The sequence below is a fragment of the Scyliorhinus canicula genome, chromosome 14, assembly GCF_902713615.1.
Source record: "Scyliorhinus canicula chromosome 14, sScyCan1.1, whole genome shotgun sequence".
In the NCBI taxonomy this organism is placed as follows: Eukaryota; Metazoa; Chordata; class Chondrichthyes; order Carcharhiniformes; family Scyliorhinidae; genus Scyliorhinus; species Scyliorhinus canicula.
Window position 1 is genome coordinate 21669284 of NC_052159.1, and position 15673 is coordinate 21684956.

Here is a 15673-nt window from a genome sequence, read left to right on the forward strand (position 1 = left end):
CAACTTTGTTGTAGCTGAATCTACCAAACTCCATGCAGTAAACATATCTAAACCACTTGTCTGTAGATAACTTGATAACGGGGTTGTAGTTTCAAATATATACAAGTAAGTAAATGCTGGCAATATGGTTTCAAACTTTAGAAGACTTTGAAGTAAAACATTTGCTTCATGTTTTGTTTTTGCATCAAACTTTTCTGAATCTTGTATCATTGATAAGCATGTCAATAGATTTACGAAAGTACTGGCAGTGGCATCATCAAAACGTCCAAATATAGTTGTTGCTGCACTGGATTTTCCTGACCATCTGGTCTCACCAATTAGCTTTAACCGTTTCATTTGTCCTAGATGTTTTCCAACAACTTCTATCCATACAGCCATTCTCTTGTATGATGCTTTCACAAAAGTTACTATATTCTGGAGCAAATTGAAAAAAGAAACTGCAGGCACACAACATTTTGTTGTTTCAGTTATCACCAAATTCAAGGCATGGGCATAGCACCATATATGAACATGTTGATCAGCCACATCAGCAGTTTTACTTTGTAAACCATTATACTGGCCATGGTAGCTTGCAGCGCCATCTGTGCTATCAGATAAACATTTTTGGGGGTCAATTTTAAGATGCTATAATGTTTCAATCAATAGATCAAAAAGTCCCTGTCCTGTACCATCATTACTTGGCACAACTGAAAGTAGTCGCTCACAGATAATACCTTTAAGCACATACCGAATAATAATGCTAAACTGATTGATGGATGAATTATCTTGTGTTGAATCAACCTGAATAGAATAATATTTTGCTTGAGAAACTTCATGACTAATTCTTTCTTGTATCATATTCTTCATAATTTTGATTAACATGTTTATAGTTGTTTTACTCAGGTATGTAACAAGTCCACCATGGCCTTTACTTTGAGCCTTTCCTTGTTGCTCTAATTGTTTGATTCTTTGTTTACACTTGTTTTGCACTGCAGAAACGTGAGCTGCCATAATGGGGTCATATTTTGCCATCAACTGCACTGTAGCTAAAAAATTGCCATGATTCAGAACCTCATTATCTAGAGTGTAGGCCGATTCATTTCTGTGACCTCGAAAAGGAAGTGCTTGCTTGCCTAACATCTTTATGATGTCTATAATCCTCATGACAATACTTATCTGCTTCAATACTTCTTTCCTTTTAATTAGTAATGCTGCAAAAAATGTATCTAAGGTGCCATCATTAACCACACTGATATATTGCTGAGCATTTCTGACATTTGTTGTTGTCGATTCATGTAAAGTTAAGCTCTGGCTAATACGCCTGTGGTCACTAAAGCCACGAACAAAGGGTGATGGATTACAAGTGTTAAGGTATGAACAATATAAGCATCTATTTTCTTTGTTATATGTTAGCCATTTTCTTGGGACTGAGTCATTCATAATTTTCCTCTCATACAAACGAGCATCAAATGGCAGATCATCAAGTGGCTGAAGTGGATGTTCAGCAAAAAACTGTTTTAGCTTTGCTCGTGATGGATATTGGAAGATTCCAGTAATTGATCTTTCATTTTCTTGCGTAGGTTCATTTACAGGATGTGCTTCAGAAACCAAGTCATTTAAGCTTGAAGGAATATCTGATTCCCTGTCACTAGTTGAAGCTATGTGTTCAGATGTTGCAACTACAAGCAGTACAGATACCGGAACAAGGAAGCCAGAAGAAATATTGGGCCTGGGTTGATTAGTAATGGATGCACTTGTATTTGTCTCTACATTCAAAGTAGCTCTTCTCTGTTCTTGTAACTTGCATGTCATTGCATCATCACCATGAGCATTGTTTCTTGCTTCTTGATTATTTGTTGCAGAACTGGATATTGATGTGGATTGTGCTTGTGGTATTATAAACTATGTAATAGGCCTGCATGGCTTGGCTGATTCCTTCCTTTCTGCTTCTTTTTGTTCTTTGCGTTTTAGTGACCCAGATTTATGCTTTTTCTTTTCCATGCTGATAGGGGTAATATTCCTGAAATAAAAACTTAATTAAAAATAGCGCACATTGGGAAAAATGAATATTGATGATTGCAAGAATAACTTGAAGGAACGCCAGATAAACCCCTACTTGATAAAAAATATAAAATAACTTACTTACACTTCAATAGGCTATGTTCATTAGTCAATACTACTGTGGCCTATGCAGCTTCAGAAGAGGAGACAATCCACTGTCCAGTGTTCACACCAGCAAGCAAATGAGACAACTGTTGAAACGTAGAAGTTTGGGCCGACTATTGTAAGACATTAAGAATGGTCCCACGACCAAAGTTAACATGTTCAGTTTGATACCAGTGTAGTGTTACGAGTCGCAACCCTTTGAGTTTACCGATCATGGCTTATCACTTCAATATCTTTGACCTCATTATTCACGGTCACCTCACGACCCCATGTACTGCTTGATATCCTTTCAAGTTGCCGACCATCTCAAATCACAAACTGTAACTTTATCTTTAAATTCACACACTCTTGCTGAAAACGTGGATTTCTAACTATGTCCGACCCGGGTGATCCAGGCCCCCCCCCCACTCCTTTTCACATCCGTTTAACACTGCTTCGTTCCTTCATGCACTGAGTGATTATTTGTTTGTTTCTTTATTGCATTTTTATCTGGTATTGCTCTTTTTAAAAACAATTATATTAAGTTAGAATACAAATCTCAGGAAAGAAGTTGGAGATTTATTTATTTATTTATCTAATTAATTATAATTTTTAAGGGCCCTTCAAAGATTCACAGGCCCCTTAGAACATAGAACGTTACAGCGCAGTACAGGCCCTTCAGCCCACAATGTTGCACCGTCCTGTCAACCCCATCTAAAGTCCCTCTACACTATTCCCTTATCGTCCATATGCCTATCCAATGACCATTTGAATGCGTTTAGTGTTGGCGAGTCCACTACTGTTGCAGGCAGGGCATTCCACGCCCTTACTACTCTCTGAGTAAAGAACCTACCTCTGACATCTGTCCTATATCTATCTCCCCTCAATTTAAAGCTATGTCCCCTCGTGCTGGACATCACCATCCGAGGAAAAAGGCTCTCACTGTCCACCCTATCTAATCCTCTGATCATCTTTGTATGCCTCAATTAAGTCACCTCTTAACCACCTTCTCTCTAACGAAAACAGCCTCAAGTCCTTCAGCCTTTCCTCATATGATCTTCCCTCCATACCAGGCAACATTCTTGTAAATCTCCTCTGTACCCTTTCCAATGCTTCCACATCCTTCCTATAATGTGGCGACCAGAACTGCACACAATACTCCAAATGCGGCCGCACCAGAGTTTTGTGCAACTGCAACATGACCTCATGGCTCCGAAACGCAATTCCTCTACCAATAAAAGCTAACACACCGTACGCCTTCTTAACAACCCTCTCAACCTGGGCGGCAACTTTCAGGGATCTATGGATATGGACACCGAGATCTCTCTGCTCGTCCACACTACCAAGAATCTTACCATTAGCCCAGAACTCTGCCTTTCTGTTATTCCTTCCAAAATGAATCACCTCATACTTTTCTGCATTAAACTCCATTTGCCACCTGTCAGCCCAGCTCTGAAGCTTATCTATGTCCCTCTGTAACTTGTAACGTCCTTCTGCACTGTCCACAACTCCACCGACTTTAGTGTCATCTGCAAATTTACTCACCCATCCTTCTACGCCCTCCTCCAGGTCATTTATAAAAATGACAAACAGCAACGGCCCCAAAACAGATCCTTGTGGCACACCACTAGTAACTGGACACCAGTCAGAGCATTTCCCATGAACCACCACTCTTTGTCTTCTATCAGCTAGCCAATTTCTGATCCAAACTGCTAAATCACCCTGAATCCCATGCCTCTGTATTTTCTGCAATAGCCTAGCGTGGGGAACCTTATCAAACGCTTTACTGAAAGCCATATACACCACATTAACTGCTTTACCCTCATCCACCTGTTTGGTCACCTTCTCGAAGAACTCAATGAGGTTTGTGAGACACGACCTACCCTTCACAAAACCAGGTTGACTATCTCTAATCAAATTATTCCTTTCCAGATGATTATACATCCTATCTTTTATAAACCTTTCCAAGACTTTTCCCACAACAGAAGTAAGGCTCACTGGCCTATAGTTACTGGGGTTATCTCTACTCCCCTTCTTGTACAAGGGGACAACATTTGCTATCCTCCAGTCCTCTGGCACTATTCCTGTAGACAAAGATGACTTAAAGATCAAAGCCAAAGGCTCAGCAATCTCCTCCCTAGCTTCCCAGAGAATCCTAGGATAAATCCCATCCGGCCCAGGGGACTTATCTATTTTCACACTTTCCAGAATCGCTAACACCTCCTTGTGAACCTCAAGCCCTTCTAGTCTAGTTGCCTGTATCTCAGTATTCTCCTCGACACTTTGTCTTTTTCCTGTGTGAATACTGACGAAAAATACTCATTTAGCACCTCTCCTATCTCCTCTGACTCTACGCACAACTTCCCACTACTGTCCTTGACTGGCCCTACTCTTACCTTAGTCATTCTTTTATTCCTGACATACCTATAGAAAGCTTTAGGGTTATCCTTGATCCTACCTGCCAAAGACTTCTCATGTCCTCGCTTGGCTCTTCTTCGCTCTCTCTTTAGAGCCTTCCTAGCTAACTTATAACTCTCAAGCGACCCAACTGAACCATCACGTCTCATCTTCACATAAGCCTCCTTCTTCCTCTTGACAAGTGATTCAACTGCTTTAGTAACCCATGGTTCCCTCTCTCGACCACTTCCTCCCTGCCTAACAGGTACATACTTATCAAGGACACGCAGTAGCTGTTGCTTGAACATGCTCCACATTTCCATTGTGTCCATCCCTTGCAGTTTTCCTCTCCAGGCGATGCATCCTAAGTCTTGCCTCATCGCAACATAATTGCCTTTCCCCCAGCAATAACTCTTGCCCTGCGGTTTGTACCTATCCCTTTCCATCGCTAAAGTAAACGTAATCGAATTGTGGTCACTATCACCTAAATGCTCACCTACCTCCAAATCTAACACCTGTCCTGGTTCATTACCCAGTACCAAATCCAATATGGCCTCGCCTCTTGTTGGCCTATCTACATACTGCATCAGGAAACCCTCCTGCACACATTGGACAAAAACGGATCCATCTAAAGTACTCGAACTATAGTGTTTCCAGTCAATATTTGGAAAGTTAAAGTCCCCCATAACAACTACCCTGTTATTTTCGCTCCTATCCAGAATCATCTTTGCAATCCTTTCCTCTACATCTCTGGAACTTTTCGGAGGCCTATAGAAAACCCCTAACAGGGTGACCTCTCCTTTCCTGTTTCTTAACTCAGCCCATACTACCTCAGTATTCGAGTCCTCATCAAATGTCCTCTCAGCCACCGTAATACTGTCCTTGACTAACAATCTTTATCTTTAAATTCACACATTCTTGCTGAAAACATGGAATTTCCTTAATTATGCCCGACCCGGGCCCCCCTATTCCACATCCTTCCACTACCTCCCCTGCTTCGTTCCTTTTCATGCACTGCTTATTTGTGTACTGTTCTCTTTTTTTTCTTCTTCCTTTTTATTACTAAAACAGTTGTCTGTGTTTGTTTCTTTATTGCATTTTTATTTGATATAGGGGGCCCACTTCATCAGGGGCCCACTTGCCATCGGGCAAGCTGGCACCCTGGTCAGTCCGCCACTGCCAGGATACTGCATGTTTTATTAACCTGTCCTGCCACCTTCAATGACTCATTTACATCTACACCCAAGTCCCTCTGCTCCTGCAACCCTTTTAGAGTTGGACTCTATTTAATACTGTTTCTTTGTGTTCTTGCTACCAAAATGAATCTGCATTGAACTTTCACATTTCTCTGCATTGAACTTCACCTGCCCGCCCATTGCACCTACTTGTATCTGTCATTTTGAAGTCCTACACTCTCTTTCTTATGTTTCCGCATTTTATATCCTTCTGCAAACGTTAAAATTGTGCCCTATGCACCAAGATCTAGGTCATTAATATACATCCGGAAAAGCAAGTATCCCACTTCTAATCCCTGGGAAACACGACAAACCTTCCTGCAGCCCCAAAAACATCCATTAACCATTACTGTCTGTTTCCTGCCACTTAGCCAATTCCGTAACCATGTTGCTACTGCCCTTTTTATGACTTTACTCTGTCATGTAGCACAGCATCAAACACCTTTTAGAAGTCCATGTGCACTTCTTCAACCCTCTGTTAAGAACATAAGAACTAGGAGCAGGAGTAGGTCATCTGGCCCATCGAGTCTGCTCTGCCATTCAACAATATCATGGCTGATCATTTGTGGACTCTGCTCCATGTGCCTGCCCGCTTACCATAACCTTTTATTCCTTTAAGAACATGAGCTCTTTTAAAGAGCTCCAAGTTATTTGAATATGATTCATCTGTTAAAAGAACTTCAGCACGTGATGGGTGTCATCTTGGTACTGCTGCCAAGTTATTAGTTGTGTACAAACTCGCACAGGACTGTAAACCTACATTTTTTGCTGTGTTGTATTCTGCTTAAAAGGAAAAACATGTTTTCTCTACTGGTTAATACAGTTGGTAATTTTTGGAGGCAACCCTTTTTCAAAGTTTTAAGTTAAATACAGATTTAAAATATAGTTTCCTTAATCAACCCATATTTGCCCACGTGACTACTAACTTTGTTCAGAATGATTGTTTCTAGAAGTTTCCACACCACCAAAGTTAATCTTGCTGGTCTGTAGTTGCTGGGATTGTTCTTGCCTGCTTTTTTGAATAAGTATTTAATGTTTGCAAAGTCCTCTGGCACCACCCATGAGTTTAAGGAAGACTGAAAATTTATGGCCATTGCCTTCACTTCTTGCAATACCCTTTTATGCACCACAACCGATTCTCATGCTTGATCAACCTTTAAGTACAGATAACCTAACCGATACCACCATCTCATTTTGAATTTTAAACCATTCTAGTGTCTGAATTACTACCTCATTTACCATGATTTGGGTAGCATCTTCTTCTTTGGTAAAGGCAGATACAAAGTATTCATTGAATACCTTAGCTGTGCCCTCTACCTCCATATGTAAATTCCCTTTTTGGTCCCTCATCATCCTTGCTCTTCCTTTCACCGACGCTTTTACTATTTATATACCTATAAAGTACTTTGGAATTCTCTTTTATGTTAGCTGCCAGCCTCTTTTCATGCTCCCTCTTTGCTTCACTTCCTTGTTTCCACCTTCCCTCTGAGCCTTGTATATTCAACCTGATTCTCAGTTGTAGTTTCTACCTGATACCTGTCATAAGCACACTTTTGCTTCTTTATCTTAATTTCTCATTTGTCATCCAGGAAGCTCTGAATTTGTTTGCGTTACCTTTCCCTTGCGAGGGAATATACCTTGATTGTGACTGAATTAGCCTCTTGTTTGGGGGAGCACATTGATCAGCTACGGTCTTTCCTGCCAACCTGTTGGTGCCGATTTATTTTCACAGATCTATTCTCATTCCTTTCAAGTTGGCTTTCCTTATGTTAAGTTTTTTTACTCTGAATTGTTCTTTTTACTTTTCTATAGTCAGTCTAAACCTTATGATACAATGACCACTGTCCCCTAAATGTTTGCCGACCGACACTTGGCCCACCTTGTTCCCAGCGTCTCCTTCCTCGTTGCACTGGAAACCTACTGTTGAACAAAATTCGTGGGAACGCACTCTAGGAACTCTTTAACTCTCTGCCCTTTGCACTCATGCTATCCCAGTATTTGGATTATTAAAGTTCCCCATTGGAAGTAGTCTATAATTTTTTGCACCTCTCTAATTTCCTTGCAAACATGTTCCTTTCCATCCTTCCCACTAGCTGATATCCTTTGGATTACACCGAGCAATGTAACGTCACCGTTTGTGTTCCTTAGTTCTAGCCAAATACATTCCGTCCTAGACCCCTCTGAGGCATCATGTTTTTTCAGCACTGCAATGTTCTCCTTAATCAATAGTTAACACCCCTTCACTTTTTATCCCTTTCCTATCGATCCTGAGCACCTTGTATCCAGGACTATTGAACCCAGTCCTGCCCTTCTTCGAACCTGGTCTCTGTGATAGCCACAACACCATATTTTTACAGGGCAATCTGGGCCTGCGATTCACCAGTCTTATTTACCACACTCCGTACAATCACAAACATGCACCGTAACCCTGATTTTGACTCTATTTCATTATCTTTAACTCTGACCCCACCTATTAGTATTTCCTACTCTAGCACCATCTATCTTTCCCAATATTTTGTGCAGCTTGGTATTCCTCTCTGATATTATTTTCTGGGTCCCAAACCTTTATCAAGTTAGTTTAAAACGTCCCCACTGCACAAGCAAAACGCCCCACAAGAAATTCCATCCTGGCTGTATTCGGGTGCAGTCTGTCCAAAACCTGTACAGTCGCCATCTTCCCCATAGTCATTCCAATGTCCTAAGAATCTTAAAGCTCTCCATCCTGCATCATCTTTCCTGCCACACATTCATCTGTTTTATCTCCTTTTTTTTGCACTCATTTGCGCATTGCACTGAGAGTAATCTGGAGATTGAAGAAGTGACGGACCTTTAGTTTCATTGAGCTTCACTTCCCAAATCTGCAACAAATTCCTGCATGTAGTCTGCTATATGTGTTTAAGGCAGGGCAGTGCAGTGTCGTAAGTATAACTGTAAAGTGTCTAGAGAATTGAGAAAGGGAGCCACCCATTGAGGAGTAGTGCAGCCTCCATATCTTTCTTTGAATGGTAAGCAGTATTGAATCATGACAAATGGGTTAAGGGTAATGCTGAAGCAGATCTGGCAGTGGCCATACATCTAACACTTAGCTTGTCCACTCATCTTAAAGTAGCAATAAACAAATCATGCAGAATTGCTATATTGCCAAATCAGTTGATTTATAAGTATGAAATGAATTTGCATTAGGATACTTCGTTCCTGAAGGGGGAATTTACAAACATTGAAGGCACAAATTAGTAGTAGATTTCCAGGCAGTCTGGGAGCATGATTTCTTGGAAGAGTTTAGATTTTCATATCAAACGATCCAATTTAAGTACTTTTATGTTTCACAATTGATAGCTGGTTAATGCCATGAAGAAAAAAAAATGCTATTTTAGTTTTCAGCAGGTCACCTAGACCATCAGTACCCAAACATTCTCAACAATTGCTCTCCCAATTTTAAACCCCAAACCCCCATTATTATGGGCCAAGGTTTCGAGAACCCCAAAGTATTTCATGGAGTTCACCTGACCCACAACTTTAAATAGATTTTGGTTATGGGGAACACAAGGGCCCACTTTACAGGTGTGGAGCTAAAGTATGTTTAAAACAAAACAATGTTTATTCTATGAATCCAGTTAACATTTTATAAACACACAATAAACATCTTAGCAACTACAAACACTGATACTTTCCCAAATCCAATATTCGATAGGTAACCCGTAATAACTTCCCAAACAACATCCATAAGTTAAATTATTTTAAAAATAAAGACAGCAGGTTTTAATGCTCTACAGAAACAGGTATTACTTTGAAATCATCAATGATCTGGAGACATTCTTTAGCTTGCAGAGAGAGATCATTATACAGCTGCTTGTTTTGAATGCAGCTATCCACCTGCCAGCTCAAAAACCAAAGTGAAAGACAGACAACCCAGCTCCACCCACACACTGACATCACTGCAGCTATTTGATAAACACCCATTTCTTAAAGGTACATCCATCTGACACCATTCTGACCTACTTTTACAGAGACAATAGGTTTGCATTTCCTGTAAGCTTTTTTATTCCTCATCCTTTCATGGAATCACTTGTCCCCTAAACCTGCCAGGTGATAATGAATTCTTCTTCCTTACTCTCCAAAATTCAGCGTGGCACATTTTTCTGCTCTCGTTCAAGCAGGAACTCTTCCTTCCAACTTTCTCATTGTGTCCCTCCTCCGTATGCTGCTTCTGTCTTTGCCAGCTTTCGTCTTTTTTTTGTTCTGCTTCATTTCGCTTTCCTCCCCTTCTCTGTCTTCTCTTTGCTCCAGATTGCTGATAATTTCAGGGAATTGGTCTGTCAATCTTTTATCTTTTTTTTGTCTGTCCTCTCCCCACTTATTCCCATCCCATCCCCTCATTTCTTTCTGTCCTCTTTCTTTTCTATTTTTCACTGAACCATTTATTCTATATTTCCATTTTCTCTCTCTCTCTCTTTCCTCTGGTTTTAAATTTGTTTTCAGCCTCTTATTTTTCTCATTACGGTTATTTCATTTATTTCAAAGTTCTCTGCAATTGTGATGCTGAAATTCAAATGTAACCGTTGTATCATTCCAATATATAATTGAAACAAATACTTTAATAAGTATCTATTTGCTGTTTATTTGAATTTTTATTTATATAATGTAATTGTATCACACTTAAAGGAGTGATTTACTTTTTGTAATATGTTTTATCAGCCAAAGAAAGGGACAAGCAAGTGGTTGCTGTGTCCTGACCCAGGAGAGAACAGCGAAGCTCCTTTACAGTGGACCGGGAACGTGGAGTTTGTGAGAATTGGTTCACATAAGAATAGTGGTTGATGGGAACACGTGTTGTGTGGTCCATGTGTTTTGACTCTGGGTTAGTATTTCGAGGTTGGGGGGATCGCTTAGCTCAGTGGCTGGACGGCTGGTTCGTTATGTGGAGCAACGCCAACAGCCAGGTTCAATTCCCGTACTGGCTGAGGTTATTCATGGCAATCTTGCCTTTTCAGACTTGCTCCATGCCTGAGTTGTGCTGACCCTTGGGTTAAGTCAACACCAGTCAGCTCTATGGCCTTCTGGGTCTGTGGCGACATTTACAAGGTTAAGGAAATGGGAGAATCTTTTGATTATGACAGTCTGATACACTGTCTGATTTTTCTGGTATTAAATGCTAAATGTTTATTTGGAAGATTAATTAAGACAATTTTGTTTTCAACCTTTTTGCAAAACGATCATTTTATTGTATAAGCATCTTCTTTTATCCTTTTTCTGGTTGGCAAGATGGTGTGTTACCGGGGTTAGTACTGGGGCCTCAACTTTTCTACAATTTTTCAGGGTATGTTTGCTAAGTTTGTTGATGAAACCAAAATTGCTTCGATAAGATGTGAAGAGGACAGAAGGAGGCTACAAAAATATCTAGATGGCTTATGAGAGTGGATATAGACCTGGCAAATGGGGTATAATGTGGGAAATTGTCCATTTTGGAAGGAAAAACAAACTGGAAGCATAGTATTTAAATGGTGAGCTTTGCAGAGCCCTGAGATGCAGAGGTATCTAAGTGTCCCAGTGCATGAATTGCTAAATCTAGTGTGCAGGTGTGCAGCAAGTAATTAGGAATGATAATAGAATATTGTCATTTATTGCGAGGGAAACTGAATACAAACTAATGGAGGTTATGCTTTAATTATACAAGTAGTCTTACAACACCAGGTTAAAGTCCAACAGGTTTGTTTCAAACACGAGCTTTCGGAGCACGGCTCCTTCTTCAGGTGAATGGAATCATTCACCTGAAGAAGGAGCCGTGCTCCGAAAGCTCGTGTTTGAAACAAACCTATTGGACTTTAACCTGGTGTTGTAAGACTTCTTACTGTGCTCACCCCAGTCCAACGCCGGCATCTCCACATCATGATTAATTATACAAGGCATTGGTGAGGCCACATTTGGATTAGTATTATTTAAGGAAGGATATAAATGTTTTGGAAGCAGCTCAGAGGTGATTTCCTGAAGTAATAACTGAATTGGGCAGGTTGTCTTATGAGGAAAGGTTGTTCAGGTTAGGCTTGTATCTGCCGGAGTTTAGAAAGGTTAAATGCTATTTGATTGAAACATATACAATCCTGAGGGGTTTTAACATTGTGAATGTGGAGAGGATGTTATATCTTGTAGGAGAATCCAGAGCTCGGGGCAACTGTTTAAAAATAAGAGATCTCTCATTTCGGGAAGGAATGAGCCATGTGTCTTTGAATCTCTCTTCCTCAAAAGGCAGTGGAAGCAGAGTCTTACAATATTCTGACGGCAAGAGGTAGATAGATTCTTCATAAGCAAGGAGGTGAAAGGTTATCGGCGGTAGGTGGAAATGTGGAGTTGAGCTTACAAACATCAGTATTAATCTTACTGAATGAGAGAGACTTGAAGGGCCGAATGGCTTGCTCCTGCACCTGCTCCTAAGTTGTATGTTTCTGTGTACTGAAGTCCTACAGATTTGTGTCCTTATGTCTGATTCTCAAATGTGCTGGATATGTTTGATGGGATCTGTCAATTATTGGAATAATGTATATTGGATATAACACATGGAGGCAGGGAATGACTGGAAGAAAAATATTTTTCTGTTTTGGTTCGTCCTAGGTACCCAATTGTTGGATGAACATGAAACAGAAAGGGTGTTTGAGGAGCAGTGGTGTAGTGGTATTGTCACTGGATTATTAATCCAGAGACCATGGATAATGCTCTGCTGTCCTTACCCTGTCTGGCCTACATGTGACTCCAGACCCACACAGTGATGCAGTTAAGTCTTAACTGCCCCACCACTGAAAGCCACTCTGACCAAGGGAAATTAGGGATGGGCAACAAATGCCCAGCCAGCGACGCCCACATCTCAAGAAAAATTTTAAAAAAATAATCTGAGGTCTTATTATCCCATATGTAAGGTTGCATTGGTTTGTAAAGGGTGTAGTAGAATAAACATGAGTGAAAATGCTGATCATTAATATTTCATTCTACAAGAAATACTAATCTCCATTGTCATTTACAATGATGTTTCTTTTATTGCTTGAAAGTAATAACTATATTGAATTTTTCTTGTAGATGTGAGCGAATTGAAAGAGTGTCTACATGTACTTGTGAAGGAGCAGCAGACGATTGCTGCGCAAGCTGCAACCACAACACTCTCTGGGATAAGATTGAAGCAGAGATTGGCAGTCCTTGAACGATACTTCATTGCACTGAGTAGAAGTGTGCTCTTGGAACAAACAAATATTAAATGGAAGAGCATTAATGTCCCAATGCCTGTTGCTGATAAGAAAAGGTATATTTCAAGGCTAATGTAGTCTCAAACTTACGGACAAAGAAAGGAGAATCTGTTCAGCTGCTATCCTGCTTTCCCCCTTTGCTCACCCTGAACCCACATCATCTTAAGTTTCTCTCCAATATCCCCATACTCCATTTTGCAACTCATCTTGTTCATGAGATTCACCTCTGTTCCCTAGACTCTAAACCTTTGACCAACATTGCCTTTATCCCTTCTTGTTCTTCATCCTTATGTTCCTTCAGCTTATCTTACCATCACCAATCTCCCTTTCTTCTGTTGAGTCCTTGAATGTGTTGCTTCCAATACAAATCCATCTTCCTGCAACTTCATCTTCGAGGCATCCTCTTCAGATTTTGAGCCCTGGCCCAGCACTGAAACATTCTTATTCAGGGTCGCACATAGCACTTTCTTTATTCCATTTTGACCTGTCTGCAGTCGTTGACATAATTGATCCCATCACCCTTCTCCAGTGCTATTCCCCTATCAGGATTGCCAGAACATCATGGCTCCTCTTTCCAATCTTGCATTATTACCTTTTGGAGTCTCCGAAACATCTATTGTTCCCTCATTCCTCTTCCTTATCTACATGATATCCCTTGAGGATATTATCTGTAAACCTGGAGTCAGCTTCCATGTGTTTCTTGGCAGAACTCCGTTCTTTCATTCCACCATCGTTGTTGATCTCCTTACTGTCTCTGTCTAACATCCAGCACTGGATGAACTGGAGTTTCCTCTAGTTAAACATTGGGAAGACTTAAGGTGCAGCAAACTCTATTCCCCTGCCTGTGATTCCGTCATCCTCTTTCACTATTACTTTGGCTTTTCATCTGTAGACTTGGGGTATTTTTGCATTTTTGGAGGGACCATTCAAATTAGTATTTTTTGAATTATATCATTAATTTCAAATTTACTACTGTCTATACATCAGAGGGATCTGTGAGGTGTTTGAAGTCAATTATTTTTTTGCTATTGTCGTTTGACCCTTGACCTTTAGTTCATCTGTGAGAAAAAATAGTCTATGGTGCCTGCATTGTACCTGTTGAGGGTCATTTTTTTAAAAAACTGAGCTTCGGGTTCGATTTGAGTTTCAAATTTAAATGGAAACAAAAATTGAGAGTTCTGAAATGGGCTGTCACCTCCCTTTATTGCATGTTTTATTGTCCCTTTCCAAAAAATTTAGAGTACCCAATTTTTTTCCAATTAAGGGACAATTTAGCGTGGCCAATCCACCTATGTGGCACATCTTTTGGGTTGTGAGGCTGAAACCCACGCAGGCACTGGGAGAATGTGCAGACTCCCCATGGACAGTGACCGTGGGCTGGGATTCAAACCATGGTCCTCGGCGCCGCAGGCAGCAGTGATAGCCACTGTGCCACCATGCTGCCTATTGTTTTACTGTCTTTTGACCTCTTTTACTTTGCTAATGATTGAAATGTCTGTACCACTGAAAATATGGCTAAATGGTCGTCTGCCAATCAGCACTAGCGAACTCAATTTGCACAAGTTTAATTGCAAAGGCAGATGCACATTGTAACTTCCATTGAGTTGGAGTAGGACTATTGCTTAGTCCCATGCCATCAGTTAAAGCATCCTTGGATTTACAAAAAAGTTTTAAAAAAATAAAAATTTAGAGTACCCAATTCATTTTTTTCCAATTAAGGGGCAATTTAGCATGGCTAATCCACCTACCCTGCACATCTTTTGGTTGTGAGGCCGAAACCTACACAAACACGGGGAGAATGTGCAAACTCCACACGAACAGAGACCCAGAGCCTGGATAGAACCTGGGATCTTGGTGCCGTGAGGCTGCAGTGCTAACCCACTGTGCCACTGTGCTGCCCTCAAAAGTGTTTTTTAATAGTTGGGTGTGCATTATGTTGACTGTTTTATTTGAGAATTTGTACATTAATATAATTGATAAGTTCCAAATGTTTCTAACTTATAAAAGAAAATAATAAGGTGTTGCATTATTAATTTAAATTTGCAGGTATATTTTCTGAAAATCATTCTTAAGATTTAGAAATCACTAGTAGGACTCGCATTCATTGCTCATCTCGAGTTGTCTTGTTTATAACATGTGAGTGGCATTGCTGGACAACTTTAATGGACAGTGCAGAGTCAACTATATTTAGGTGAGACTGGAGCTACATTAGGCCAGGGTTTATTTCTGAAATAATATTAGTGAACTGGTTACAACAGTTTGCAAAGCAGGTAATATTCAAACAAGTGGCCAAGAACAGAATTGAAGAAAATTAAAGTAACACTTTGAAAAACATTGAGTTCAACAGAGAAATGACATGAAGTAAACTGACTAGAAACTATTTTTGCCGAACTGACCTGATTATTGTATATTAAACCTGATCAGAATCCTCATCCCTCTGCCTACTGTAGTGGTAAGCTTTACAGGATGGAAGGATCAGCTTCATTTTTTTAGGTTATGCATTAGCTTTTATCGTTTGGGATGTTACAGTTGACCTTCATTATTTTTAACTTGTACAGTAGAAAATTGACCAGGGTTCCTTTCCTGATTGCTATCGAGACTGATGAAAAGTGGACATGGAGTGTGGGGATTTCAGATTAAGATAGCACCAGGTTTACTGGTGAAGCACTCCACGATCACTTGCTGATA

At 40.3% G+C, this 15673-nt stretch overlaps 1 protein-coding gene across 9 annotated transcripts in view; it reads left to right on the top strand.

The window, feature by feature from the left end:
• Positions 1 to 15673, top strand: part of herc2 (HECT and RLD domain containing E3 ubiquitin protein ligase 2) — a 297727-nt gene that overhangs the window by 54054 nt on the left and 228000 nt on the right. For all 9 annotated transcript variants that reach the window (XM_038818501.1, XM_038818504.1, XM_038818505.1 and 6 more), the window contains exon 4: positions 12822 to 13041. In XM_038818501.1, coding sequence (XP_038674429.1) covers positions 12822 to 13041 — 220 coding nt within the window. The remainder of the gene's footprint in view (positions 1 to 12821; positions 13042 to 15673) is intronic.